Consider the following 27,167-nt stretch of genomic DNA (forward strand, 5'->3'; position numbering starts at 1 on the left):
TGTAAGAAATAAGCATCATATCAAAACGTTTTAAATAACACAATAAGAAGTACTATTAATGTTATATAAAAGTTTTTTAATTATCTAATATTTTGTTGATGAACGTATGGAATACATTTTTGTAGATTTTTTTCAATTACTAGTCTTATACATTGGGAACTCTTTGTATTTTGTTGATAGTAGTAGTCGTGGGTGATATTTGTTGTCTTCCTGGTGAAAGCAGATCATGTTTAGATTTATCTTATAATCTATTAATTTAACATTTTCACAAAGTAAAATACTTTAGTTTTATCTTGCTAGTTTGTTTAAATTGCATCATAGTAACATTTTACTTATAATTAAGAATTAGAGTATTATTTTTCCTTTTCAAAATAGTGAAAAATGTAAAATGGTGTCGTTCTCAAAAAAAGAAGAAGTAATGGTGGATGGGTTATAGCATTTATCCACTACTTAAGTTGATCATTTTTCTTTGGGACCATACCTTCGACTGTATTTCGAGTGACACATAGAGACATACATAGATATACGTTACAAATGTCAAGTTACGTGTTGTTTGCATATAGGTTTTCATATACGTAATGTATAAATGTCGAGAATTAATAATTCAACAAAAAAAAACCCGGAGACTATCAAAGTTTCAGAGAAAAAAAATCCGGAGACGATTAGTAAGTTTTTGTAATGCACAAGTATCAAGTAACGTATTTTCGAAAGTTAAATTATAGAAATAAAAAATAATGATGATAGCAACGTTGTTACAAACGAGACACTTGACCGGATTTCATTAGGTTGGTTTAGGTTTGATTGTGACCGAACTGTGACTGAGTCGACCATTTAACCTAATCTTTAAAAGTGTCGAGACCTATGTTTAAAAAGGCGATCGCCTTTTGCGCAAAGGCGCAAGGCGCAGTAAGGCGACGGTCCCACTGCCATAGACCTCTAAGGCGAGGCTAAGTCCGTAAGGCGCTCGCCATACTGCGCCTTTGGCTTAACTACAATGCGCCTTAAGCGCTTCAAAAGCGTGCTTTATAGTTTCTATTAAAAACTACTTTCACCAAACCCTTAAAACATCTTGAAAACCATGTAACAACTACTCTGACCAACCCTTTAAAGACCCTTACAACATGAAGCTTAGATTTTTAGTTTTCAAGTTCTCTGTTTTAGTTATTGGATTTTGTCAAAGAGTATATAGGTGACTGTATTAGTGTGTATATGACTAACTGCTATAGCTGACTATATTAGATTGTACACGACTCTAACTGTCTGAACTACTCTATAACTATCTTTTGTACATAACCATACAGTTATAGTGTGTAGAGCTACCACGTACACATGCTTCTAACCTAGGAAAACTATCAATGCATTTCTAAGTTCCTCTGTAGCTCTATACTACTATTATATGTTTGAATGTGTACTATCTATAAGGCGAGCGCCTTGGACCGCCATGGCGCAAGGCGCATGGCTCCAACCTCATCGCCTTAGAGCGCCATGCGCCTTTTAAAACACAGGTCGAGACCATCAACATCTTTTGATTCATTTACCTGAATTTCTCACACAACTCTAAAACTAGTTGTTATATCCATCCCGATCATCCCTATTGCTATTACCAATTATTTTTTTAGACTTTTGATTTTGGCAGCAACTGCCAAGCAATGTATTCTCCTTTCGATGTCATCTCATACATACCGTTCCTTTTTAGCTCACCTATGCCAATTTATTTTCATTTTTTCTTCAGTTTATCCTATTTTATTTTGACAGAGATTTAGTTATTTGATTATATTCTGAGAGAATATATAATATATATAATGAGGGAAGAGGGATTCAACTCAGGAATTCTAAGATCATCTCCAATGGTGTTACCACCATTGGAGTCCTTAGCATTATTTTAATAATTTTTTTTTGTTTGAATAGTTAAGAATTCTAATAAAAAATGTTTGTCCAATGGTATATCTAATTAGGAGTCCTTAGATATAATCTTGTTCCATGTTTCTTTCATCTGAAAGAGATTTACAAGATAGAAATTAGACATCAAAAGTAATCAACTTGTTCTCCTATACATTCACAACATTAAAGAATATGACTTATAAACAATCTGAAAAGAATCTGAAACCGTAAAGAATTCACAACATTAAATAATTCACAGAGCACACAGTAGTAATACTAATCTATGAGAAGAAGATAGTACTTCTGGGTAAACAATCTGAAGAACACAACACTCCAATCGTAATGAATCACAGAATCGAAATCTTAACAACACAACACAACACAACCCTCTTTGAACTACAAACAAAAATCGTTTTCAAACACTAACTACAAACGAAGACTTTCTCAAATCAATTCAAACACAAATCGTTTTGAAACCTTAATAGATTGACTCTTTCAAAATAAGAGAAGAAGATAATCCCAAATCGCATGAAACCAAGATCGTTTTCAAACATTAATGTACCTATGTCCACAAATTTTCAAACTAAGCAGGTTTAAGAATCATGGTTAGAGTTTAAAAAGAATTACTAATCAGATTTAAGAATCATGGTTATAGTTAAAAGAAAATTACTAATCAGGTTTAAGAATCATGGTTAGAGTTAAAAATAAAATTACTAATCAGGTTTAAGAATCATGGTTAGAGTTAAAAAAAAAATTAATAATCTCAAACCAATGAGACAGCGCCAACACATTAAGGACTTCATCCTTTTAATCCTTAGTTAAGGATTCATTCTTAACTTTTCTTAACTGTGCACCATTTTTTAATGTTTGTTTAATGATAAAATGCTAAGGATCATAGCTAAGGATTTGCTATAATCCACCATTGTACATGCTCTAAGATCTGTACCATACTGAAAGATTTTAAACCCATAATCTATATATATTTTAGAATATAGATAGGACCATAGATGATAGAGTCGTAATTATATAGATTATAGAACAACTTAGATTAGGTGGGTAAGCCTACCTTTAGACCTTGACATTAATTTAAACGTCTCGCATTTTCGAGAAAATATTGAGAAAATAAAGACGTACGGGACATGTTAAGCTGTACAATATGTTTGCTGGAGGTCCACTCACTTACCGGAATCAAAGATTTAATACGAGGAAATTAGATTAATGTTTCGATTGTTTCAGAGACAAGTTAGTCACTTACACAAAGGCCTGATTGTTTTTCTTGTTAAGTTTGGTTATATGCTACAATAAATGTTTTATATTTTCTAACTGAACACCTTTTGACTAAAATTAGTTTATAGTTTGTAGACGAGTTATAAAAGCATGTATACTTTATCTTTTGTTCGCATTTAACTTTTACGTAACAAACTAGATATAAATGTTGATTAATACATAATTTAATACTAAAATAACCGCACTATATGTTAACATGCAAACGTAAACACAAACAAAACGGATATAGGAGTACTGGAGTAGGACCATTATAAGGAAAAAAAAAACTAAAAGATGATGCTAGTACAATTATTTGTTAAAGTCCACTCAGTTAACGAGTTCTATATGTGAAACACATTAAAAGAGAAAATGTAGGCCTATGAAAGAACAAAACAAAGCCAATAAGTTTTATCTGCCGAAAATGATAGAAATTATTTTCATTGTCATCAAGAATTTTGTTGAGATTTAGACATGAGCCAAATCTATAAAACAATCATTTAATAAAATAACTTTTAGAATAAAGAAAGCTAACTTTAATTACAAAGGTCTTTAGATCACATCACTTAGTGGGAGGTAAAGGCAAAGAAGCTGAGATGGATGGTTGAAGATGACCTGTTATTGTGTAGGCATTATACCTAGAAGACCTTCCAAGATTCGAATCTGATGAGAGGATTGTGTTGTATATCATTATTAAAGAGAAACTACCAAACAACATTACACTGTGCTTTTATCCAAACATGGCAGAAGAAACTTATAGGTAAAACCGTAAAAGGAACAGAAAATAGTACTGTACTTGGTACTAAGTTATAAAACCGGTATAATTAGCTACCAAAACTAAAATTACCCGATTCCAATATTGAACCGGTTTATGAGGTCGAATTACTAAAAGCCCTCAATGTTTCACAAGCTTTAGATTGACTACTTGATCAAGGGGATAAAACAACAACTGGAGGAGCTATGCCAGAAGATTTGATTCTTTCAAATAGTAACCGAGCATCGGTTGATGAACATCCCTGATTCATCTCAATAGCTACTGGATATTGCGACGTTCTGTTCATTTCTACCACCATCATTCCCTACAGCAACATAAGAAATAAACAATTTGGACCCAAAAACAAAAAAAAACTAGCCTGGATTGGGTTTGCTTGGGTTTTTTTTCATTCAGTACAAAGCATAGTTTCTATATTCAACTTATGTTTTGGTGTCTCTGATCATGGATGACTTCTTATTGACCTTGAACTATAACCACTGAAGAAAAGTTAATGGGTTTACCTCAAAGTCAGCTAGAAACAACTGGAAGCCTTTTAGTTTCTCCTTCATCATGGCATTTTCTTTTGTTGGTGCTGAAGAGGAGAGTGCAGCTGTGACCTCCATGGATGAATGACCTATCCTTCTTTGTACAACCTACAGAGGGAATAGCATGGACATGATGAGTGATGAGGGGACGATCGTCATTCTAACACCGACAAGAAAATTTAGAGAAACAAGCGATGAGACTCACGTCATTATGGAGCAAGATCTCACAGATGAGACTACCATCATCGACGTAGCATATAAGCTCAAAAGTAGACTGTTGCTTGAACTGGAATCTCTTCACTCCAGTTAGAAAGCACTGCCAAAAGGGATACTTAAGTTTCACAGATCGGTTTAAGACTGAGAGAGTTTTGGTGTTAGTACCTTAATCCTTCCTTGAACAAAAGGCATGGTATCTTTCATTACTGCCCAATTCTGAGACATCTCGGCCAAGTAAGTGAAAGGTGTCTCCGGATTTGTAGACATCACAGAGGGGGTTTCCAAATCGACAACCATATTACTGACTTCATCATCAGCTACAGCGCCTGAACCTGAACCATATACCGGACTCGTTGTATCCCTTTCACTACCATTGTCGATATGCATTTCTTCGACGAATGAAGTCACGTTAGATGTTTGTTGATCCAAGGTATTTTCGCAACCGCTGTTGTAAAAGGGTCTTGTACCACTACAGCTAGTACGAGGTGTGGAAGCTGTCATGTGAATGTTACTAGAAGTCGAGTGCAAACCAGAGAACGTTCTTTCCCCGTGGGTAGCAGCAGTATCAATCTGCATATGTTCAACCCTCGAAACAGCAGCTTCCACATTGGTGGAAGCAGGAGGATTACTCATTGTCCGTGGACTGATATGAGTTCTCGTTACATTCACAGAATTGCCTGCCATAAGTGTTTTGGTTAAAAGAGAGTTAATAGTCTCAAAAGGAAATGGGTGTATCATATTACTGAAAGTCTCTAATAACAACCATCTTCCACTCAGAAAGACAGCAAACTTTCTGTTTATTGTTGTGACTCTGTTATAGATAAGTGAGGAAATATCATAGTGAAAACTGAAAGAACTATCCATACCTTGACCATTGGCCTGAACGTGACTAGCATCTCCCGAGGTATAACTGTTTACTTGGTTACCAGTATCATTGTCATTTAGCGACCACGCAGCTAGACTTGCTCTGGTTGCCAACGAAGCAACCCCTCGGTTCCTTGTTCTGCAAAAGTTAAAATCCAATAAGAACTTCCGAAAAGAAAGGGAAAATTTGCAAATGCAATTACTGTAAGCACATAGAAGAGATAATTGGTAGTGCGTATAAAATGTGTTAACGTTAAATCATGCATCATCTTTCCGAGAGAATCCAATCCAACTAAAGAGACACCACGACACAATCTCTGAATATCAAGCAAGTGGCAGAAGCATAAACCAAAGAAAATACCAAGTTCAAAACAACGTAAACCATTCTTTGAAAAAGTCTACCTTATTCCTCTTGGAGGTTTGTTCACTTCAATAACCAGACGCTTTCGCGCTTCTTCCAATTCTTCAACCATCCCTCCTAAAACTTGTATAGTCTCAGGTACTAGCATTAAAAGCCCATGTCTAACTTGTACGCTAGACACAACAATCTGCATTTACTGTCCTTGTCAGTACTTATAATACATACATGATCAATTTCAACCCATAAATTGGAGCTGAGAACAAATTTAGGTGATAGCAAACTCATCACAGATTATCAAAAAAAAAAAAAAAACCAATACACAAGTTCCTTATCAACCATTTCCACAGCTTTAATTTTTCTTTTAAAAAAGCACACCTTTAAACCAGCAGGAGCCAAGACTTGCAGATCTTTAACAGGTCTGTACTCCATACCAAAAACACGTTGAACACCATCAGTCATAGACAGCTTCAAACACCTCTTAAGCCCTGCATTAGCGTTCTCATACCTCCCTTTGAGGGCACACCCAATGTTAACAATCTCATCAACCTGACGATTAAACCACAAGTCTCAGTAAAAAAAAAACACACTTTATGCATTATCTCTATACCAAAAAAAGGAACAACCTGAAGAACAAACGGACCAGGGAGTTCTTCAAGAACCATAGACGCAACGTTCCGAGGAAGCACCCCACCTCCGCATAGATTCATATCGCAAAACAGAAACTGCTCGAAGCAATGCTTAGCTTTCGCCGCAACTTCGAGGCGAGAGAACTGCGGAACGGAGACTTCGAGCCCAGAAAGACAAGTGACCCACCACTCCGTCTTGAGCTTAATCCCCATTCGAGAGAGAGCCTCAGCCATCGGCGAGTCGTAGCCGTTCTCGACTTCTGCCTCCGACGGATCGACCGGAATACTGGAATCCGGCGGCGAGGGAGTGGGATTACCGGATACGTCGATAATCTCAACTTCCGGCTCGACGGGGTTAGGGTTTAAATTAGACGCTGATGAGCTTTCCGGTTGAATAGAAGGAGCACGACCAATGCTCTGAGCAGAATCGCCGATTCCGCTTGCTCCAATTTCATCTTCTCCTTCTTCTTCGTCGTCGTCGGAGGAGTAGTGCTGGAGTCTCAGCCGTCGTCTAGGCATTTCGCCGGCGAAAATTAGGGATTCCCTCCAAAAGTTTATTTGCTTTTTTTTGAAAATTTATTGTCACAACATGTCGGAACTTAAATGGGCTTAATGGGAGGCTGATTCGGCCCATTATAAATTCACTATGCAGCGAGCTGTTAGGCCTAACGGCCCATTAAAGTTATTGGGCCTTGTTTTGAGTTGTATACGTATATATATATTGGGTAAGTTTGCCGGGAGATGTTTTTTAGTGAAAATTTTCGTTTGGCGAAAGAGAGAAGCCCGCCTTTGTGTTCTAAAATTTTGGCACCAGAAAAATTTTGAAATCCCCAAATTCGATTTTGTGTTCTCTTCTTAATCGATTTAGGGTTTTCAAGACTCTCGCGATAAAGCTTTGAGATCTAGGGTTTTTTTTTTCTTTCTCTTTACTTTTGATTCGTTTTTCTCGATTTGGACTCTCATGGCGACGGAAACCCTAGATGAGAAGACACCGGGAGCTGGATCTCCGGCGAAGGAGGAATTGGGTGTTGGCGACGCCTCGAAGGTGGCGGAAGTAGCGGATCCCCCAAGAAACGACGACGCGGAGAAGAAGGAAGAGGCTGAATCGAAAGAAGGTGAATTGGAAGATAAAGAGGATGTAAAAGATGAGGAAGGAGAAGGAAGTGGAAGCAAGAAGGAGGCGGTGACTCCGATTAGCGATAGGCCTACGAGGGAGAGAAAGCAAGTTGAGCGTTTCTCCTCGTCTGGTCCTGTGCGGGTTACACCGAGCAAGTCCGTTTCAATTGAAAAGGTATCCTTTTTGTTATCATTATGTTTCTGAGAATTCAAATAGGTTTCTTTGTGTGTTATATTCACTAGCTCTTGTTTCCGTGTGTGTTTGTTAGGGTCGTGGAACACCGCTCAAGGAAATTCCAAATGGTATGGGTTTGTGCTTGTCGTGGATTTGTTAATTGTTCACCTAATTGCTGTCAAAATGAAAGATCTTTAATGCTTTGACACATCTCTTAGATCTAGAAGATTAGATAGCTGTGAGAATTGATCTGGAAACGCCTTTGAGAAGCTCGGGCTTTTGCATACTGATAGTCTGACTTTCTGGTGGAATATATCATCTTGTAGTTGTAGCTATCACAGTTAACGTATTAACTACTGTCTGTGATTTGCTTATATCTCATCTTGTAGATCTGACTACATGTTTTCTCTTTGGTAGCGAACTGTGGTGTGAATATTATTAACTTTGCATGGTTAATGGGAAGATGATAGAACTGTTCTATTCTTTCTCTTGTATGCTGGAAAATTTAGTTGTTTTGACAGAGTCTTCTTGTTGGTTTACCTTTATTGACTATTAGAAATCTGTCTGACAATGTTGGCTGTTTCAGTTGCTCATAACCTGTCTAAGAGAAAAGCTGACGACAACCTGATGCTGCTACACACCATTCTCTATGGGAAGAAAGCAAAGGTGGTGCTTTAAAAGCTTTATCAAGCATGTCCCGTTATGGATGTTTATCTTGGAATTTTTTTTTTATTGTCTACTTACAAGAGTTTTGTGAAATTTTGTTCTGCAGGCACAGATGGTTAAGAAAAACATTGGTCAGTTTTCTGGCTTTGCATGGTCAGAGAAAGAGGTAAAGCATTTCGTTTCTGTTTTGTTATAGGGATGTATATTCTTGTCTTGCCTCGTGCTAAGACTTCAAATGTTTTCCAGGAGGAGAAGCAAAGAGCACGACTAAAGGAGAAACTTGACAAATGCATAAAAGAAAAGTTAATCTTTTTCTGTGACGTACTTGATATACCTGTAAACAGAAGCAACATAAAGAAAGTAAGTAGTAAGAAGATGTGATTTGTCTATTTTCTGTACTTTGCTCTGTATTCTAACCTATAAGAATCTCTCTGTCCTGATACTCTCAGGAAGAATTAGCTGTCAAAGTGCTTGAATTTTTGGAATCTCCCAAGGCAACAAGAGATGTTATACTTGCTGATCGTGAAAAGGTACTGTTTGATTTAGTACATTATTGTTCTAGATGATTTTATCGTCAGTATGGGAGTATTGAATTCTTTTTCGAATTATATGTTTAAGCAAGCCAAAAAGCGCAAGAGCACACAAAGGAAGGGGAAATCTGGAGAATCTTCAGAGACCCCAGCCAAGGTTTGTAGTTTCTTAACTGTAAATATAGCACAGTTTGTATTCCTTGCGTGCTACTGGCTGGTAACTGTTACCATTAGCTCCTTTTCTGTCTTCGGTTTCTAATATGTTGGCTGATGTAATTTGGATTCTGAATGTATTTTGCCTTTTTACCTGTGTTCTTGGTTTGTTGGCTGTTGAACATGGGTTTTAACATCCCTTGTGTGTTTATGTTTTTCTTACTACACAGAGGAAGAGGCAAACAAAAAAGCGAGATCAGCCAGAGGCAGAAGAAGGCAAGGATGAGGGGGACTCTGATTCTGAAGGTACTAAGGATGCTAATGAAGACGATGATTCAGCACGAGAAGAAGAAGAAAGTGACCATGAAAAGGCTGGAACTGAAGATGAGAAAGACGAAGCAGAAGATGAAAAGCCATCTGATAAGAAAATTTCATCGAAAAAGACTGAAGAGAAGAGCTCAGGGACCAAAGGGAAGGATAAACAAGCTTCTGCGAAAGGTTCTAAAAAATCGGGTGAAAAGTCCTCCAAAAGAGTTGCCAAGTCAACTTCATCCCCAGCCAAGAAGCAAAAAGTTGATCACGAAGAGTCTTCTAAAGGGAAAAGCAAGAAACAGTCAACTAAGACACAGGCTAAGGGAACTAAAGAGAAAGGTTATAAACGGTCTCAGCTGTTAGATTTTTTCTTTAAAAAATGAAATTATTCTCTCTTTGAAGCTCATTGCTCTTCTGTTTTTACCTACTATGATGAATTGGGTGCAGGAAAAGCCATTAAGAAAGGCAAAGCAGAGCCCACCAGAGAAGAGATGCTTGAAGTGGTGTCCAAAATGCTGCAGGAAGTAGACTTCAATACGGTGAGCTAGTTCAATTTGCTGAAATAAATAATGGTCGAAAGACCTTGAATCAATGTTCTTATACTCTATTGTTTGTTTTCTTAATAACAGGCGACATTATCAGATATTCTGAAGAAGCTAAGTACGTTCTTTGATTTTGCAATCCATCTTTAATTATATTTTCCAAGTGTTGAGGATCATTTGGTAACATTTGTTGTATGTGATAACATCAGGCAAGCATTTCGGTGTTGATCTCTCGCATAGAAAACCAGAGGTGAAGGCTGTTATCACAGATGCTATAAGTGCAATGACTGATGAAGAAGACGAAGAGGAGAACTCTGAGGCTGGAAGTGACGGAGAGAAGGAAGAAGAGAAAAAGGCTGAGGCTGAAAGTGATAAAGAGGAGGAAGAAGAGAAAGACGAGGAAGAGGAAAAAGCTGAGGCTGAAAGTGATAAAGAGAAGGAAGAAGAGGAAAAAGCCGAGGCTGAAAGTGATAAAGAGAAGGAAGAAGAGGAGAAAGCTGAGGCTGAAAGTGACAAAGAGAAGGAAGAGGAGAAGCCAAAGGATTAAGGTTAGTGAGAGTTTCTCTCAAGATCTGATGTGAAGAGAATCAAAACTGATCAACATGGTCTAAGTGACAAAGAGAGTGTTGAATCTGTACTTTGTACTACTATGTAATCTCCCTATAGTTTGCTCATGTAGTGACTTCTTGTGTAGCTGTTACATGTTAGGTTTTTCCTAATCCTTGTTCTATTTGATACCCTTGACATTAACTTTTATTTTTATGGGTTTTAAGACTTTCACTATTGCCACCAACTCCTAATATTTGCATTGAAGTTAAATCAGCACTATGATTTTATATATGAACGTAAGCCAAGGCTTCAAACTTCATCAAGAATCTGTTTATATACGGATACACTCATCTAGCCTAATCCTTCTTCCTGGGACTTGTTGTAGTTTGTAATGTGTCAATTATATAATTTTGGGGTGTTTATTTGTCTATTCTATAGTTTTCTTATGTGTAATGCACTTTCACGATTTACATAAACCAATCTAAAGCTTAATTTACGTTCATATCCGAGTAATCATTTAAAATATCTTTTCCCAATTAATATGTTTTGCTATTTTTACATATTGCAATGAAATTTTATTTTCATGTAAAATTTTTTAATTATAGAAAAAGTTATTGAATCTTATATATTAAAACAGAAGTCACAACCTTGATTCATGTGTGATTTTTTTAAAAATGGACCTAATAGACTTATTCATAGAAATTCATATTATATTTTAGTTTAAACTAATAATAAATATAATTTTAAAATATTTTAATCATAGTATCTTTTGATATCTTTTCATTTTAAATATAAATATATTTATTTTAAAATTCTAACAAATCTATTTAAAAAGATTTTTACAAGATCTTCATTTTTGAAATTATATTTAAATATTTTCACTAATTTCAAAATTAGTTGAAAATATTATTATACATTAATATATTCAGTTATATAAAATAAAAAATTAAAAAATCTATAATATCTTAGTTATTATATAATCATAATCAATCATATTAAATTAAAATTATTATATTTAGCTAAATATAATAAAATTGTATTAAATTTATATATTTATATATTTTATTTTCGTAATTATAAAATATTTATGTTCAAAAATAAAATCTAATATGTTGGTAAGATGGGTTAACATTATCAAACTATATAATACATGTATAAAAATTAACATGTATTTCTTTAAAGTTAATAATATAAAATCTTTGTAACTACTTTAATCATAATATATTTTCATTTTAAATATAATATATATTTACATATTATATTTTAAAAATTCTAATAAATCTGTGTAATATTTAGACAATAACTTAATGTATTTTAAGTTATCGTTTTGAAATAAAAATAAATAAATTATATTCTATTTTATCTACTTTTATAGTCATGATCATATTAAAATATAATTATTATACAAAAATAAACATGATAAAATTATATTCAATTGATAAATTGATAAATTTTATTTTCATAAATATAAACTATTTATTTAAAATATAATATGATGATAGAACGACTTAAAATTAACAAACTATATAATACATATCTAAAAATTCACATATCTTACACTTTTATATATACAATAATAAATTATCTAAAATGAATAAGTATAAAAATATTGGTAAAAAGAAATCCAGTTTTGAAATACGGGTCAGAATTTAGTATAAATTAAATACAAAATATTTTTTTAATATATTTTCTCATGAATCCCCTATATTAATTTGCTTAATAACTAAATGCAAATACAATAAGATAAATACATAATAAGAAGTGGCAAATCATAAGGTTTAAACAATTAATTAATTATAACATGTAAATTATAAAATTATTGTATTTGAAATAGTTATATAAATATTTAAGTATATGATTAACATTAAAAATATATATCACTTATGTTCTAGAACAATAATTTATGTATAGAAAAGTGAAAACAAACACCCGTGCGGTTGCACGGATCAAAATCTAGTTAATATTATTTTACAATTGATTGAATTGGAGTAACCGGGTCGGATCCCACCCGGTTTAAACATATAAAAAACGCTATCGCCTTCCTTATCTTGTTGACTCTCTCTCTCTCAAAAACAAAACACCCACCAACTCCGACCACGAGAGCAAAAGATGTCGGCGACGCTTACAGGATCAGGAACAGCTCTGGGCTTCTCATGCTCCTCGAAGATCTCTAAAAGAGTCTCTTCTTCCCCACTCAACCGATCCTCCATCAAAATGTCAGTCTCTGTCGACGAGAAGAAGAAAAGCTTCACTCTTCAGAAATCCGAGGAAGCTTTCAACGCCGCCAAGGTCAGTAGATTCGTTTCTAATCAATATCAGATTGAAAGTTAGAGCCTTTATCGAAAAATGATCAGTCTTTAGTTGCAAAGGTCTAAACTTTTCATTCTTCTCTTCATGTAAGAATCTGATGCCTGGAGGTGTGAACTCCCCTGTCCGAGCCTTCAAGTCCGTAGGTGGACAACCTGTTCTGATTGATTCCGTTAAAGGCTCAAAGATGTGGGACATTGATGGTAATGAGTACATTGACTATGTCGGATCTTGGGGACCAGCTATAATCGGCCATGCTGATGATGAGGTTACGTTCTTGCAATATGCTCTGTTTTGACTCTGTTTTTTACTCTGTTTTTCTGATAAAGGACCAAACTTTAGTGCAGGTTCTTGCGGCTTTAGCTGAGACGATGAAGAAAGGAACAAGCTTTGGCGCTCCTTGTCTCTTAGAGAACGTTCTAGCCGAGATGGTTATATCAGCTGTTCCCAGCATTGAGATGGTTCGGTTCGTTAACTCCGGAACCGAAGCTTGTATGGGTGTGCTTCGTCTCGCCAGAGCCTTTACCAACAAAGAGAAGTTCATCAAGTTTGAAGGGTGTTATCACGGTCACGCCAACGCCTTCCTCGTTAAAGCTGGTAGTGGTGTAGCCACTTTAGGACTACCTGACTCGCCTGGTGTACCTAAAGCGGCTACTTCGGATACTCTTACAGCTCCTTACAATGATATTGAAGCTGTTGCGAAGCTCTTTGAGGCGCATAAAGGCGAGATCTCTGCGGTTATACTCGAGCCTGTTGTTGGTAACTCTGGTTTCATCACTCCTACGCCTGAGTTCATCAATGGTTTGCGTCAGCTGAGTAGAGATAATGGTGCACTTCTCATCTTTGATGAGGTTATGACTGGCTTTCGTTTAGCTTATGGTGGAGCTCAAGAGTACTTTGGAATCACTCCTGACTTGACTACTCTTGGGAAAATCATCGGTGGCGGTCTTCCTGTGGGAGCTTATGGTGGAAGAGGAGATATTATGGAGATGGTAAGATCTGATCCTCTGCACATATGTTGGATAAAACATGCTATACAAGATTACTAGAGTTCTGACATTAGTATTCTCAAGAGAAAGTATTGTTTAAATAATGTAGTTAGAGCTGGTCTTAGTAATTTAAGTGGTTAGTATGTATAGATGATCATCAACTCCCAAATTGATTAAAAGTAGATTTATTGATTATTTAACCTTCAATCCTGGTCATTTCGGTTTTTGGTTTGGTTAGTCTGTTTTTTTGTTTTTGGTTCTATAGATTAGGATCCCTTCAGTTATTTATGATTTTTGGTTCAGATAATGATATTTCTGTTATTCTTTTTGTCGTTTCAGGTTGCACCTGCAGGACCAATGTACCAAGCCGGGACACTAAGTGGTAACCCACTGGCAATGACCGCAGGTATTCATACACTAAAGCGGCTGAAGCAGCCAGGAACATACGAGTACTTAGACAAGATCACCAAGGAACTAACCAACGGCATCTTAGAAGCCGGGAAGAAAACCGGACATGCAATGTGCGGCGGTTACATAAGCGGTATGTTCGGTTTCTTTTTCACAGAAGGACCGGTCTACAACTTCGCAGATGCCAAGAAGAGCGACACAGAGAAGTTTGGTAGGTTCTTCAGGGGAATGTTGGAAGAAGGTGTTTACTTTGCACCGTCTCAGTTTGAAGCTGGGTTTACTAGCTTGGCTCACACTACAGAGGATATACAGTTCACTATTGCGGCGGCTGAGAGGGTTCTTGGTAGGATCTAGAATGTTCTAAAACCCAAGCTGGAGTGTTGTTGATGAGAACGTATGTTGTGTAGTGAGTTTTTTTTTTTTTAATAATCTGTAGCTTGAGATTTTTGTATGATGAAAACCATCCATTTTGTTAATGTAATGGTTTAAAATTAAACCAATTATAGCCCTGTCGGACCTGTCTTGTTATTTGTATTTTTAAATATTTTTTTTAAAAATTGCTATTTTTGGAAAGTTTTCAATTTTTTGAAAATTATTGTAGATTCGGGATTGTGATTTATAAATTAAGATAAAGAGAATATTTGTGGATAGATGAGTATTCTTCAATATTTTTCATCAATATTTTGTATTTTTAAATAATTTTCTTAAAAACTGCTATTTTTAGAAAGTTTTGCTTTTCTTGAGAAATATTGTAGATTTGAGATTGTGATTTATAAATTAGGATAACGAGAATATTTTTGGATAGATGAGTATTCTTTAAGAATTTTTCATCAATATTTAGTATTTTTAAATAATTTTCTTAAAAACTGCTATTTTGGAAAGTTTTCATTTTCTTGAAAATATTGTAGATTTGGGATTTTGATTTGTAAATTAGGATAACAAGAATACTTGTGGATAGATGAGTATTCTTTAAGAATTTTTCATCAATATGTTGTATTTTTATATAATTTTCTTAAAAACTGCTATTTTTGGAAAGTTTTCATTTTCTTGAGAAATATTGTAGATTTGGGATTATGATTTGTAAATTAGGATAACAAGAATACTTGTGGATATATGCGTATTCTTTAAGGATTTTTCTTAATATTTTGTATTTTTAAATAATTATCTTAAAGACTGCTATTTTTGGAAAGTTTTCATTTTCTTGAGAAATATTGTAGATTTGGGATTGTGATTAGTAAATTAGGATAACAAGAATACTTGTGGATATATGATTATTCTTTAAGAATTTTTCATTCATATTTTGTATTCTAAAATAATTTTCTTAAAAACTGCTATTTTTTGAAGGTTTTCATTTTCTTGAGAAATATTGTAGATTTGAGATTGTGATTTGTAAATTAGGATAACAAGAATACTTGTAGATAGATGAGTATTCTTTAAGAATTTTTATCAATATTTTATATTTTTAAATAATTTTCTTAAAAACTACTATTTTTGGAAAGTTTTCATTTTCTTGAGAAATATTGAAGATTTGGGATTGTGATTTATAAATTAGGATAACAAGAATATTTGTGAATAGATGAATTCTTTAAGAATTTTTCATCAATATTTTGTTTTTTAAAATAATTTTCTTAAAAACTGCTATTTTTGGAAAGTTTTCATTTTCTTGAGAAATATTGTAGATTTAGGATTGTAATTTGTAAATTAGGATAATAAGAATACTTGTGGATAAATGAGTATTCTTTAAGAATTTTTCATCAATATTTTGTATTTTTAAATAATTTTCTTAAAAACTTCTATTTTTGGAAAGTTTTCATTTTCTTGACAAATATTGTAGATTTGGTATTTTTATTTATAAGTTAGGATAACAAAAATATTTGTGGATAGATGAGTATTCTTTAAGAATTTTTCATCAATATTTTGTATTTTTAAATAATTTTCTTAAAAACTGCTATTTTTGGAAAGTTTTCATTTTCTTGAAAAATATTGTAGATATGAGATTGAGATTTGTAAATTAGGATAACAAGAATACTTGTGGATATATGAGTATTCTTTAAGAAATTTGCATCAATATTTTCTATTTTTAAATAATTTTCTTAAAAACGGCTATTTTTGGAAAGTTTTAATTTTCTTGAGAAATATTGTAGATTTGGGATTGTGATTTGTAAATTAGGATAACAAAAATACTTCTGGAAAGATGAGTATTCTTTAAGAATTTTTCATCAGTATTTTGTATTTTTAAATAATTTTCTTAAAAACTGCTATATTTTGAAAGTTTTCATTTTCTTGAGAAATATTGTAAATTTGGAATTTTGATTTATAAATTAGGATAACAAGAACATTTGTGGAAAAATGAGTATTCTTTAAGAATTTTTCATCAATATGTTGTATTTTAAAATAATTTTCTAAAAAACTGCTATTTTTGGAAAGTTTTCATTTTCTTGAGAAATATTGTAGATTTAGTATTGTAATTTGTAAATTAAAATAACAAGAATACTTGTGGATAGATGAGTATTCTTTAAGAAATTTGCATCAATATTTTGTATTTTTAAATAATTTTCTTAAAAACGGCTATTTTTGGAAAGTTTTCATTTTCTTGAGAAATATTGTAGATTTTGGATTGTGATTTATAAATTAGGATAACAAGAATATTTGTGGATTGATGAGTATTCTTTAAGAATTTTTCATCAATATGTTGTATTTTTAAATAATTTTCTTAAAAACTGCTATTTTTGGAAAGTTTTCATTTTCTTGAAAAATATTGTAAATTTGGGATTTTGATTTATAAATTGGGATAACAAGAATATTTGTGGACAGACGAGTATTCTTTAAGAATTTTTCATCAATATTTTGTATTATTAAATAATTTTCTTAAAAACTGCTATTTTTGGAAAGTTTTCATTTTCTTGAGAAATATTGTAAATTTGGGATTTTGATTTATAAATTAGGATAACAAGAATATTTGTGGATAGATGAGTATTATTTAAGAATCTTTCATCAACATTTTGTATTTTAAATAATTTTCTTAAAAACTTCTATTTTTGGAAAGTTTTCATTTTCTTGAGAAATATTGTAGATTTTGGATTGTGATTTGTAAATTAGGATAACAAGAATACTTGTGGAAAAGATGAGTATTCTTTAAGAATTGTTCATCAATATTTTATATTTTTAAATAATTTTCTTTAAAACTACTGTTTTTGGATGGTTTTCACGACGATGAAAGAGGAGAAGGAGGAGTAGGAGGATTCTTGAGAAATATTGTAGATTTGGGATTGTGATTTGTAAAATAGGATAACAAGAATACTTGTGGATAGATGAGTATTCTTTAAAAAATTTGCATCAATATTTTGTATTATTAAATAATTTCCTTAAAAACTGCTATTTTTGGAAAGTTTTCATTTTCTTGAGAAATATTGTAGATTTGGGATTGTGATTTATAAATTTGGATAACAAGAATATTTGTGGATAGATGAGTATTCTTTAAGAATTTTTCATCCATATTTTGTATTTTTTAATAATTTTCTTAAAAACTGCTATTTTTGGAAACTTTTCATTTTCTTGAGAAATATTGTAGATTTGGGATTGTGATTTATAAATTAGGATAACAAGAATATTTGTGGATAGATGAGTATTCTTTAAGAATTTTTCATCAATATTTTGTATTTTTAAATAATTTTCTTAAAAACTGCTATTTTTGGAAAGTTTTCATTTTCTTGAGAAATATTGTAGATTTGGGATTGTGATTTATAAATTAGGATAACAAGAATATTTGTGGATAGATGAGTATTCTTTAAGAATTTTCATCAATATTTTGTATTTTTAAATAATTTCTTAAAAACTGCTATTTTTGGAAAGTTTTCAATTTCTTGAGAAATATTGTAGATTTGGGATTGTGATTTGTAAATTAGGATAACAAAATACTTGTGGATAGATGAGTATTCTTTAAGAATTTTCATCAACATTTTGTATTTTAAATAATTTTCTTAAAAACTTTTATTTTTGGAAAGTTTTCATTTTCTTGAGAAATATTGTAGATTTGGGATTGTGATTTGTAAATTAGGATAACAAGAATACTTGTGGAAAGATGAGTATTCTTTAAGAATTTTTCATCAATATTTTATATTTTTAAATAATTTTCTTTAAATTACTGTTTTTGGAAGGTTTTCATTTTCTTGAGAAATATTGTAGATTTGGGATTGTGATTTGTAAATTAGGATAACAAGAATACTTGTGGATAGATGAGTATTCTTTAAGAAATTTGCATCAATATTTTGTATTTTTAAATAATTTCCTTAAAAACTGCTATTTTTGGAATGTTTTCATTTTCTTGAAAAATATTGTAGATTTGGGATTGTGATTTATAAATTATGATAACAAGAATATTTGTGTATAGATGAGTATTCTTTAAGAATTTTTCATCAATATTTTGTATTTTTAAATAATTTTCTTAAAAACTGCAATTTTTGGAAAGTTTTCATTTTCTTGAGAAATATTGTAGATTTGGGATTGTGATTTATAAATTAGGATAACAAGAATATTTGTGGATATATGAGTATTCTTTAAGAATTTTTCATCAATATTTTGTATTTTTAAATAATTTTCTTAAAAACTGCTATTTTTGGAAAGTTTTCATTTTCTTGAGAAATATTGTAGATTTGGGATTGTGATTTGTAAATTAGGATAACAAGAATACTTGTGGATAGATGAGTATTCTTTAAGAAATTTCATCAATATTTTTTATTTTTAAATAATTTTCTTAAAACTGCTATTTTTTGGAAAGTTTTATTTTCTTGAGAAATATTGTAGATTTGGGATTTGATTTATAAATTAGGATAACAAGAATATTTGTGGATAGATGAGTATTCTTTAAGAATTTTTCATCAATATTTTGTATTTTTAAATAATTTCTTAAAAACTGCTATTTTTGGAAAGTTTTCATTTTCTTGAGAAATATTGTAAATTTGGGATTTTGATTTATAAATTAGGATAACAAGAATATTTGTGGATAGATGAGTATTCTTTAAGAATCTTTCATCAATATTTTGTATTTTAAATAATTTTCTTAAAAACTTTTATTTTTAGAAAGTTTTCATTTTCTTGAGAAATATTGTAGATTTGGGATTGTGATTTGTAAATTAGGATAACAAGAATACTTGTGGAAAGATGAGTATTTTTTAAGAATTTTTCATCAATATTTTATATTTTGAAATAATTTTCTTTAAAACTACTGTTTTTGGAAGGTTTTCATTTTCTTGAGAAATATTGTAGATTTGGGATTGTGACTTGTAAATTAGGATAACAAGAATACTTGTGGATAGATGAGTATTCTTTAAGAAATTTGCATCAATATTTTGTATTTTTAAATAATTTTCTTAAAACTGCTATTTTTTGGAAAGTTTTCATTTTCTTGAGAAATATTGTAGATTTGGGATTGTGATTTATAAATTAGGATAACAAGAATATTTGTGGATAGATGAGTATTCTTTAAGAATTTTTCATCAATATTTTGTATTTTAAATAATTTTCTTAAAAACTGCTATTTTTGGAAAGTTTTCATTTTCTTGAGAATATTGTAGATTTGGGATTGTGATTTGTAAATTAGGATAACAAGAATATTTGTGGATAGATGAGTATTCTTTAAGAATTTTTCATCAATATTTTGTATTTTTAAATAATTTTCTTTAAATTGCTATTTTGGAAGTTTTCATTTTCTTGAGAAATATTGTAGATTTGGGATTGTGATTTTAAAATTAGGATAACAAGAATATTTGTGGATAGATGAGTATTCTTTAAGAATTTTTCATCAATATTTTGTATTTTTAAATAATTTTCTTAAAAACTGCTATTTTTGGAAAGTTTTCATTTTCTTGAGAAATATTGTAGATTTGGGATTGTGATTTATAAATTATGATAACAAGAATATTTGTGGATAGATGAGTATTCTTTAAGAATTTTTCATCAATATTTAGTATTTTTAAATAATTTTCTTAAAAACTGCTATTTTTGGAAAGTTTTCATTTTCTTGAGAAATATTGTAGATTTGGGTTGAGATTTATAAATTAGGATAACAAGAATATTTGTGGATAAATGAGTATTCTTTAAGAATTTTTCATCAATATTTTGTATTTTTAAATAATTTTCTTAAAAACTGCTATTTTTGGAAAGTTTTCATTTTCTTGAAAAATATTGTAGATTTGAGATTGAGATTTGTAAATTAGGATAACAAGAATACTTGTGGATATATGAGTATTCTTTAAGAAATTTGCATCAATATTTTTTTATTTTTAAATAATTTTCTTAAAAACGGCTCTTTTTTGGAAAGTTTTAATTTTCTTGAGAAATATTGTAAATTTGGGATTTTGATTTATAAATTGGGATAACAAGAATATTTGTGGACATATGAGTATTCTTTAAGAATTTTTCATCAATATTTTGTATTATTAAATAATTTTCTTAAAAACTGCTATTTTTGGAAAGTTTTCATTTTCTTGAGAAATATTGTAAATTTGGGATTTTGATTTATAAATTAGGATAACAAGAATATTTGTGGATAGATGAGTATTCTTTAAGAATCTTTCATCAATATTTTGTATTTTAAATAATTTTCTTAAAAACTGCTATTTTTGGAAAGTTTTCATTTTCTTGAGAAATATTGTAGATTTGGGTTGTGATTTATAAATTAGGATAACAAGAATATTTGTGGATGATGAGTATTCTTTAAGAATTTTCATCAATATTTTGTATTTTAAATAATTTTCTTTAAAACTGCTATTTTTGGAAAGTTTTCATTTTCTTGAGAAATATTGTAGATTTGGATTGTGATTTATAAATTAGGATAACAAGAATATTTGTGGATAGATGAGTATTCTTTAAGAATTTTTCATCAATATTTTGTATTTTTAAATAATTTTCTTAAAAACTGCTATTTTGGAAAGTTTTCATTTTCTTGAGAAATATTGTAGATTTGGATTGTGATTTATAAATTAGGATAACAAGAAATTTGTGGATAGATGAGTATTCTTTAAGAATTTTTCATCAATATTTTGTATTTTTAAATAATTTTCTTAAAACTGCTATTTTTGGAAAGTTTTCATTTTCTTGAGAAATATTGTAGATTTGGGATTGTGATTTATAAATTAGGATAACAAGAATATTTGTGGATAGATGAGTATTTTTTAAGAATTTTTCATCAATATGTTGTATTTTAAATAATTTTCTTAAAAACTGCTATTTTTGGAAAGTTTTCATTTTCTTGAGAAATATTGTAGATTTGGATTGTGATTTATAAATTAGGATAACAAGAATATTTGTGGATAGATGAGTATTCTTTAAGAATTTTCATCAATATTTTGTATTTTTAAATAATTTTCTTAAAACTGCTATTTTTGGAAAGTTTTCATTTTCTTGAGAAATATTGTAGATTTGGGATTGTGATTTATAAATTAGGAATAACAAGAATATTTGTGGATAGATGAGTATTCTTTAAGAATTTTTCATCAATATTTTGTATTTTTAAATAATTTTCTTAAAAACTGCTATTTTTGGAAAGTTTTCATTTTCTTGAAAATATTGTAGATTTGGGATTTTGATTTATAAATTAGGATAACAAGAATATTTGTGGATAGATGAGTATTCTTTAAGAATTTTTCATCAATATTTTGTATTTTTAAATAATTTTCTTAAAACTGCTATTTTTGGAAAGTTTTCATTTTCTTGAGAAATATTGTAGATTTGGGATTGTGATTTATAAATTAGGATAACAAGAATATTTGTGGATAGATGAGTATTCTTTAAGAATTTTTCATCAATATTTTGTATTTTAAATAATTTTCTTAAAAACTTATTTTTTGGAAAGTTTTCATTTTCTTGAGAAATATTGTAGATTTGGGATTGTGATTTTAAATTAGGATAACAAGAATACTTGTGGATAGATGAGTATTCTTTAAGAATTTTTCATCAATATTTTGTATTTTTAAATAATTTTCTTAAAAAACTGTTTTTGGAAAGTTTTCATTTTCTTGAGAAATATTGTAGATTTGGGATTGTGATTTATAAATTAGGATAACAAGAATACTTGTGGATAGATGAGTATTCTTTAAGAATTTTTCATCAATATTTGTATTTTTAAATAATTTTCTTAAAAACTGCTATTTTTGGAAAGTTTTCATTTTCTTGAGAAATATTGTAGATTTGGGATTGTGATTTATAAATTAGGATAACAAGAATATTTGTGGATAGATGAGTATTCTTTAAGAATTTTTCATCAATATTTTGTATTTTTAAATAATTTTCTTAAAAACTGCTATTTTTGGAAAGTTTTCATTTTCTTGAGAAATATTGTAGATTTGGGATTGTGATTTATAAATTAGGATAACAAGAATATTTGTGGATAGATGAGTATTCTTTAAGAATTTTTCATCAATATTTGTATTTTTAAATAATTTTCTTAAAAACTGCTATTTTTGGAAAGTTTTCATTTTCTTGAAAATATTGTAGATTTGGGATTTGTGATTTATAATTAGGATAACAAGAATATTTGTGGACATATGAGTATTCTTTAAGAATTTTTCATCAATATTTTGTATTATTAAATAATTTTCTTAAAAACTGCTATTTTTGGAAAGTTTTCATTTTCTTGAGAAATATTGTAAATTTGGGATTTTGATTTATAAATTAGGATAACAAGAATATTTGTGGATAGATGAGTATTCTTTAAGAATCTTTCATCAATATTTTGTATTTTAAATAATTTTCTTAAAAACTTTTATTTTTAGAAAGTTTTCATTTTCTTGAGAAATATTGTAGATTTGGGATTGTGATTTATAAATTAGGATAACAAGAATATTTTGTGGATAGATGAGTATTCTTTAAGAATTTTTCATCAATATTTTTGTATTTTAAATAATTTTCTTAAAAACTGCTATTTTTGGAAAGTTTTCATTTTCTTGAGAAATATTGTAGATTTGGGATTGTGATTTATAATTAGGATAACAAGAATATTTGTGGATAGATGAGTATTTTTTAAGAATTTTTCATCAATATTTTGTATTTTAAATAATTTTCTTTAAAACTGCTATTTTTGGAAAGTTTTCATTTTCTTGAGAAATATTGTAGATTTGGGATTGTGATTTATAAATTAGGATAACAAGAATATTTGTGGATAGATGAGTATTCTTTAAGAATTTTTCATCAATATTTTGTATTTTAAATAATTTTTTAAAAACTGCTATTTTTGGAAAGTTTTCATTTTCTTGAGAAATATTGTAGATTTGGGATTGTGATTTATAAATTAGGATAACAAGAATATCTTGTGGATAGATGAGTATTCTTTAAGAATTTTTCATCAATATTTGTATTTTAAAATAATTTTCTTAAAAACTGCTATTTTTGGAAAGTTTTCATTTTCTTGAGAAATATTGTAGATTTGGGATTGTGATTTGTAAATTAGGATAACAAGAATATTTGTGGATAGATGAGTATTCTTTAAGAATTTTTCATCAATATTTGTATTTTTAAATAATTTTCTTTAAATTACTATTTTTGGAAGTTTTCATTTTCTTGAGAAATATTGTAGATTTGGGATTGTGATTTATAAATTAGGATAACAAGAATATTTGTGGATAGATGAGTATTCTTTAAGAATTTTCATCAATATTTTGTATTTTTAAATAATTTCTTAAAAACTGCTATTTTTGGAAAGTTTTCATTTTCTTGAGAAATATTGTAGATTTGGGATTGTGATTTATAAATTAGGATAACAAGAATATTTGTGGATAGATGAGTATTCTTTAAGAATTTTTCATCAATATTTGTATTTTTAAATAATTTTCTTAAAAACTGCTATTTTTGGAAAGTTTTCATTTTCTTGAGAAATATTGTAGATTTGGGATTTGATTTATAAATTAGGATAACAAGAATATTTGTGGATAGATGAGTATTCTTTAAGAATTTTTCATCAATTTGTATTTTTAAATAATTTTCTTAAAACTGCTATTTTTGGAAAGTTTTCATTTTCTTGAAAAATATTGTAGATTTGGGATTGTGATTTGTAAATTAGGATAACAAGAATACTTGTGGATAGATGAGTATTCTTTAAGAATTTTCATCAATATTTTTTATTTTTAAATAATTTTCTTAAAAACTGCTATTTTTGGGAAAGTTTTCATTTTCTTGAGAAATATTGTAGATTTGGGATTTGATTTATAAATTAGGATAACAAGAATATTTGTGGATAGATGAGTATTCTTTAAGATTTTTCATCAATATTTTGTATTTTTAAATAATTTTCTTAAAAACTGCTATTTTTGGAAAGTTTTCATTTTCTTGAGAAATATTGTAAATTTGGGATTTTGATTTATAAATTAGGATAACAAGAATATTTGTGGATAGATGAGTATTCTTTAAGAATCTTTCATCAATATTTTGTATTTTAAATAATTTTCTTAAAAACTTTTATTTTTAGAAAGTTTTCATTTTCTTGAGAAATATTGTAGATTTGGGATTGTGATTTGTAAATTAGGATAACAAGAATACTTGTGGATAGATGAGTATTCTTTAAGAATTTTTCATCAATATTTTGTATTTTTAAATAATTTTCTTTAAAACTGCTATTTTTGGAAAGTTTTCATTTTCTTGAGAAATATTGTAGATTTGGGATTGTGATTTATAAATTAGGATAACAAGAATATTTGTGGATAGATGAGTATTCTTTAAGAATTTTTCATCAATATTTTGTATTTTTAAATAATTTTCTTAAAACTGCTATTTTTGGAAGGTTTTCATTTTCTTGAGAAATATTGTAGATTTGGGATTGTGATTTATAAATTAGGATAATAAGAATATTTGTGGATAGATGAGTATTCTTTAAGAATTTTCCATCAATATTTTGTATTTTTAAATAATTTTCTTAAAAACTGCTATTTTTGGAAAGTTTTCATTTTCTTGAGAAATATTGTAGATTTGGGATTTTGATTTATAAATTAGGATAACAAGAATATTTGTGGATAGAGAGTATTTTTTAAGAATTTTTCATCAATATTTGTATTTTTAAATAATTTTCTTAAAAACTGCTATTTTTGGAAAGTTTTCATTTTCTTGAGAAATATTGTAGATTTGGGATTTGTGATTTATAAATTAGGATAACAAGAATATTTGTGGATAGATGAGTATTCTTTAAGAATTTTTCATCAATATTTTTTATTTTAAATAATTTTCTTAAAAACTCTTTTTGGAAAGTTTTCATTTTCTTGAGAAATATTGTAGATTTGGGATTGTGATTTATAAATTAGGATAACAAGAATATTTGTGGATAGATGAGTATTCTTTAAGAATTTTTCATCAATATTTTGTATTTTTAAATAATTTTCTTAAAAACTGCTATTTTTGGAAAGTTTTCATTTTCTTGAGAAATATTGTAGATTTGGGATTTTGATTTATAAATTAGGATAACAAGAATATTTGTGGATAGATGAGTATTCTTTAAGAATTTTCATCAATATTTTGTATTTTAAATAATTTTCTTAAAAACTTTATTTTTGGAAAGTTTTCATTTTCTTGAAAATATTGTAGATTTGGGATTGTGATTTATAAATTAGGATAACAAGAATACTTGTGGATAGATGAGTATTTTTAAGAATTTTTCATCAATATTTTGTATTTTAAATAATTTTCTTTAAAACTGCTATTTTTTGGAAAGTTTTCATTTTCTTGAGAAATATTGTAGATTTGGGATTGTGATTTTAAATTAGGATAACAAGAATACTTGTGGATAGATGAGTATTCTTTAAGAATTTTTCATCAATATTTGTATTTTTAAATAATTTTCTTAAAACTGCTATTTTTGGAAAGTTTTCATTTTCTTGAGAAATATTGTAGATTTGGGATTGTGATTTATAAATTAGGATAACAAGAATATTTGTGGATAGATGAGTATTCTTTAAGAATTTTTCATCAATATGTTGTATTTTTAAATAATTTTCTTAAAAACTGCTATTTTTGGAAAGTTTTCATTTTCTTGAAAATATTGTAGATTTGGGATTTTGATTTATAATTAGGATAACAAGAATATTTGTGGATAGATGAGTATTCTTTAAGAATTTTTCATCAATATTTGTATTTTTAAATAATTTTCTTAAAAACTGCTATTTTTGGAAAGTTTTCATTTTCTTGAGAAATATTGTAGATTTGGGATTGTGATTTATAAATTAGGATAACAAGAATATTTGTGGATAGATGAGTATTCTTTAAGAATTTTTCATCAATATTTTGTATTTTAAATAATTTTCTTAAAAACTGCTATTTTGGAAAGTTTTCATTTTCTTGAGAAATATTGTAGATTTGGGATTGTGATTTATAAATTAGGATAACAAGAATATTTGTGGATAGATGAGTATTCTTTAAGAATTTTTCATCAATATTTTGTTTTTTTAAATAATTTTCTTTAAAACTTTTTGGAAAGTTTTCATTTTCTTGAGAAATATTGTAGATTTGGGATTGTGATTTGTAAATTAGGATAACAAGAATACTTGTGGATAGATGAGTATTCTTTAAGAAATTTGCATCAATATTTTGTATTTTTAAATAATTTTCTTAAAAACTGCTATTTTTGGAAAGTTTTCATTTTCTTGAGAAATATTGTAGATTTGGGATTGTGATTTATAAATTAGGATAACAAGAATATTTGTGGATAGATGAGTATTCTTTAAGAATTTTTCATCAATATTTTGTATTTTTAAATAATTTTCTTAAAAACTGCTATTTTTGGAAAGTTTTCATTTTCTTGAGAAATATTGTAAATTTGGGATTTTTATTTATAAATTAGGATAACAAGAATATTTGTGGATAGATGAGTATTCTTTAAGAATTTTTCATCAATATTTTGTATTTTTAAATAATTTTCTTAAAAACTGCTATT

General features: G+C 29.2%; 3 protein-coding genes across 3 annotated transcripts; 2 read left to right on the plus strand and 1 right to left on the minus strand.

Annotated features, from left to right (window-relative positions):
• Window positions 1–1,240: 1,240 nt before the first annotated feature.
• LOC103837476 (recQ-mediated genome instability protein 1) lies at window positions 1,241–7,081 on the minus strand. Its single transcript, XM_009113838.3, has 8 exons — window positions 6,508–7,081; window positions 6,260–6,430; window positions 5,926–6,071; window positions 5,526–5,662; window positions 4,825–5,336; window positions 4,649–4,759; window positions 4,420–4,551; window positions 1,241–4,223 (listed from the first exon to the last, which is right to left on the minus strand). The coding sequence occupies exons 1-8, from the start codon at window positions 7,027–7,029 to the stop codon at window positions 4,074–4,076; spliced, it is 1,881 nt and encodes a 626-aa protein (XP_009112086.1). The 5' UTR covers window positions 7,030–7,081; the 3' UTR covers window positions 1,241–4,073.
• A 190-nt stretch (window positions 7,082–7,271) lies between these two features.
• Window positions 7,272–10,787, plus strand: LOC103837477 (protein DEK). The gene is made up of 11 exons (XM_009113839.3): window positions 7,272–7,801; window positions 7,896–7,929; window positions 8,388–8,467; window positions 8,574–8,633; window positions 8,714–8,827; window positions 8,917–8,997; window positions 9,086–9,154; window positions 9,381–9,801; window positions 9,910–10,001; window positions 10,092–10,122; window positions 10,214–10,787. The coding sequence occupies exons 1-11, from the start codon at window positions 7,472–7,474 to the stop codon at window positions 10,549–10,551; spliced, it is 1,650 nt and encodes a 549-aa protein (XP_009112087.1). The 5' UTR covers window positions 7,272–7,471; the 3' UTR covers window positions 10,552–10,787.
• Window positions 10,788–12,521: 1,734 nt separating this feature from the next.
• Window positions 12,522–14,844, plus strand: LOC103837478 (glutamate-1-semialdehyde 2,1-aminomutase, chloroplastic). The gene is made up of 4 exons (XM_009113840.3): window positions 12,522–12,842; window positions 12,955–13,128; window positions 13,208–13,852; window positions 14,189–14,844. The coding sequence occupies exons 1-4, from the start codon at window positions 12,663–12,665 to the stop codon at window positions 14,609–14,611; spliced, it is 1,422 nt and encodes a 473-aa protein (XP_009112088.2). The 5' UTR covers window positions 12,522–12,662; the 3' UTR covers window positions 14,612–14,844.
• Window positions 14,845–27,167: the final 12,323 nt, after the last annotated feature.

This window comes from Brassica rapa, chromosome A09, assembly GCF_000309985.2.
Source record: "Brassica rapa cultivar Chiifu-401-42 chromosome A09, CAAS_Brap_v3.01, whole genome shotgun sequence".
In the NCBI taxonomy this organism is placed as follows: Eukaryota; Viridiplantae; Streptophyta; class Magnoliopsida; order Brassicales; family Brassicaceae; genus Brassica; species Brassica rapa.

Bases quoted from the DNA above. Each gene is read 5' to 3' on its own strand.
- LOC103837476 (XM_009113838.3), bottom strand. From the start codon at position 7,029: ATGCCTAGACGACGGCTGAGACTCCAGCACTACTCCTCCGACGACGAC. The intron at 4,760-4,824 runs GTACTAACACCA...CCCTTTTGGCAG, and splicing joins TTGTTCAAGGAAGGATTAAG to TGCTTTCTAACTGGAGTGAA. The intron at 4,552-4,648 runs GTGAGTCTCATC...TTCCCTCTGTAG, and splicing joins AGATCTTGCTCCATAATGAC to GTTGTACAAAGAAGGATAGG.
- LOC103837478 (XM_009113840.3), top strand. From the start codon at position 12,663: ATGTCGGCGACGCTTACAGGATCAGGAACAGCTCTGGGCTTCTCATGC. The intron at 12,843-12,954 runs GTCAGTAGATTC...TCTTCATGTAAG, and splicing joins AAGCTTTCAACGCCGCCAAG to AATCTGATGCCTGGAGGTGT. The intron at 13,853-14,188 runs GTAAGATCTGAT...TTGTCGTTTCAG, and splicing joins GAGGAGATATTATGGAGATG to GTTGCACCTGCAGGACCAAT.
- LOC103837477 (XM_009113839.3), top strand. From the start codon at position 7,472: ATGGCGACGGAAACCCTAGATGAGAAGACACCGGGAGCTGGATCTCCG. The intron at 8,828-8,916 runs GTAAGTAGTAAG...TGATACTCTCAG, and splicing joins ACAGAAGCAACATAAAGAAA to GAAGAATTAGCTGTCAAAGT. The intron at 8,998-9,085 runs GTACTGTTTGAT...TATATGTTTAAG, and splicing joins TACTTGCTGATCGTGAAAAG to CAAGCCAAAAAGCGCAAGAG.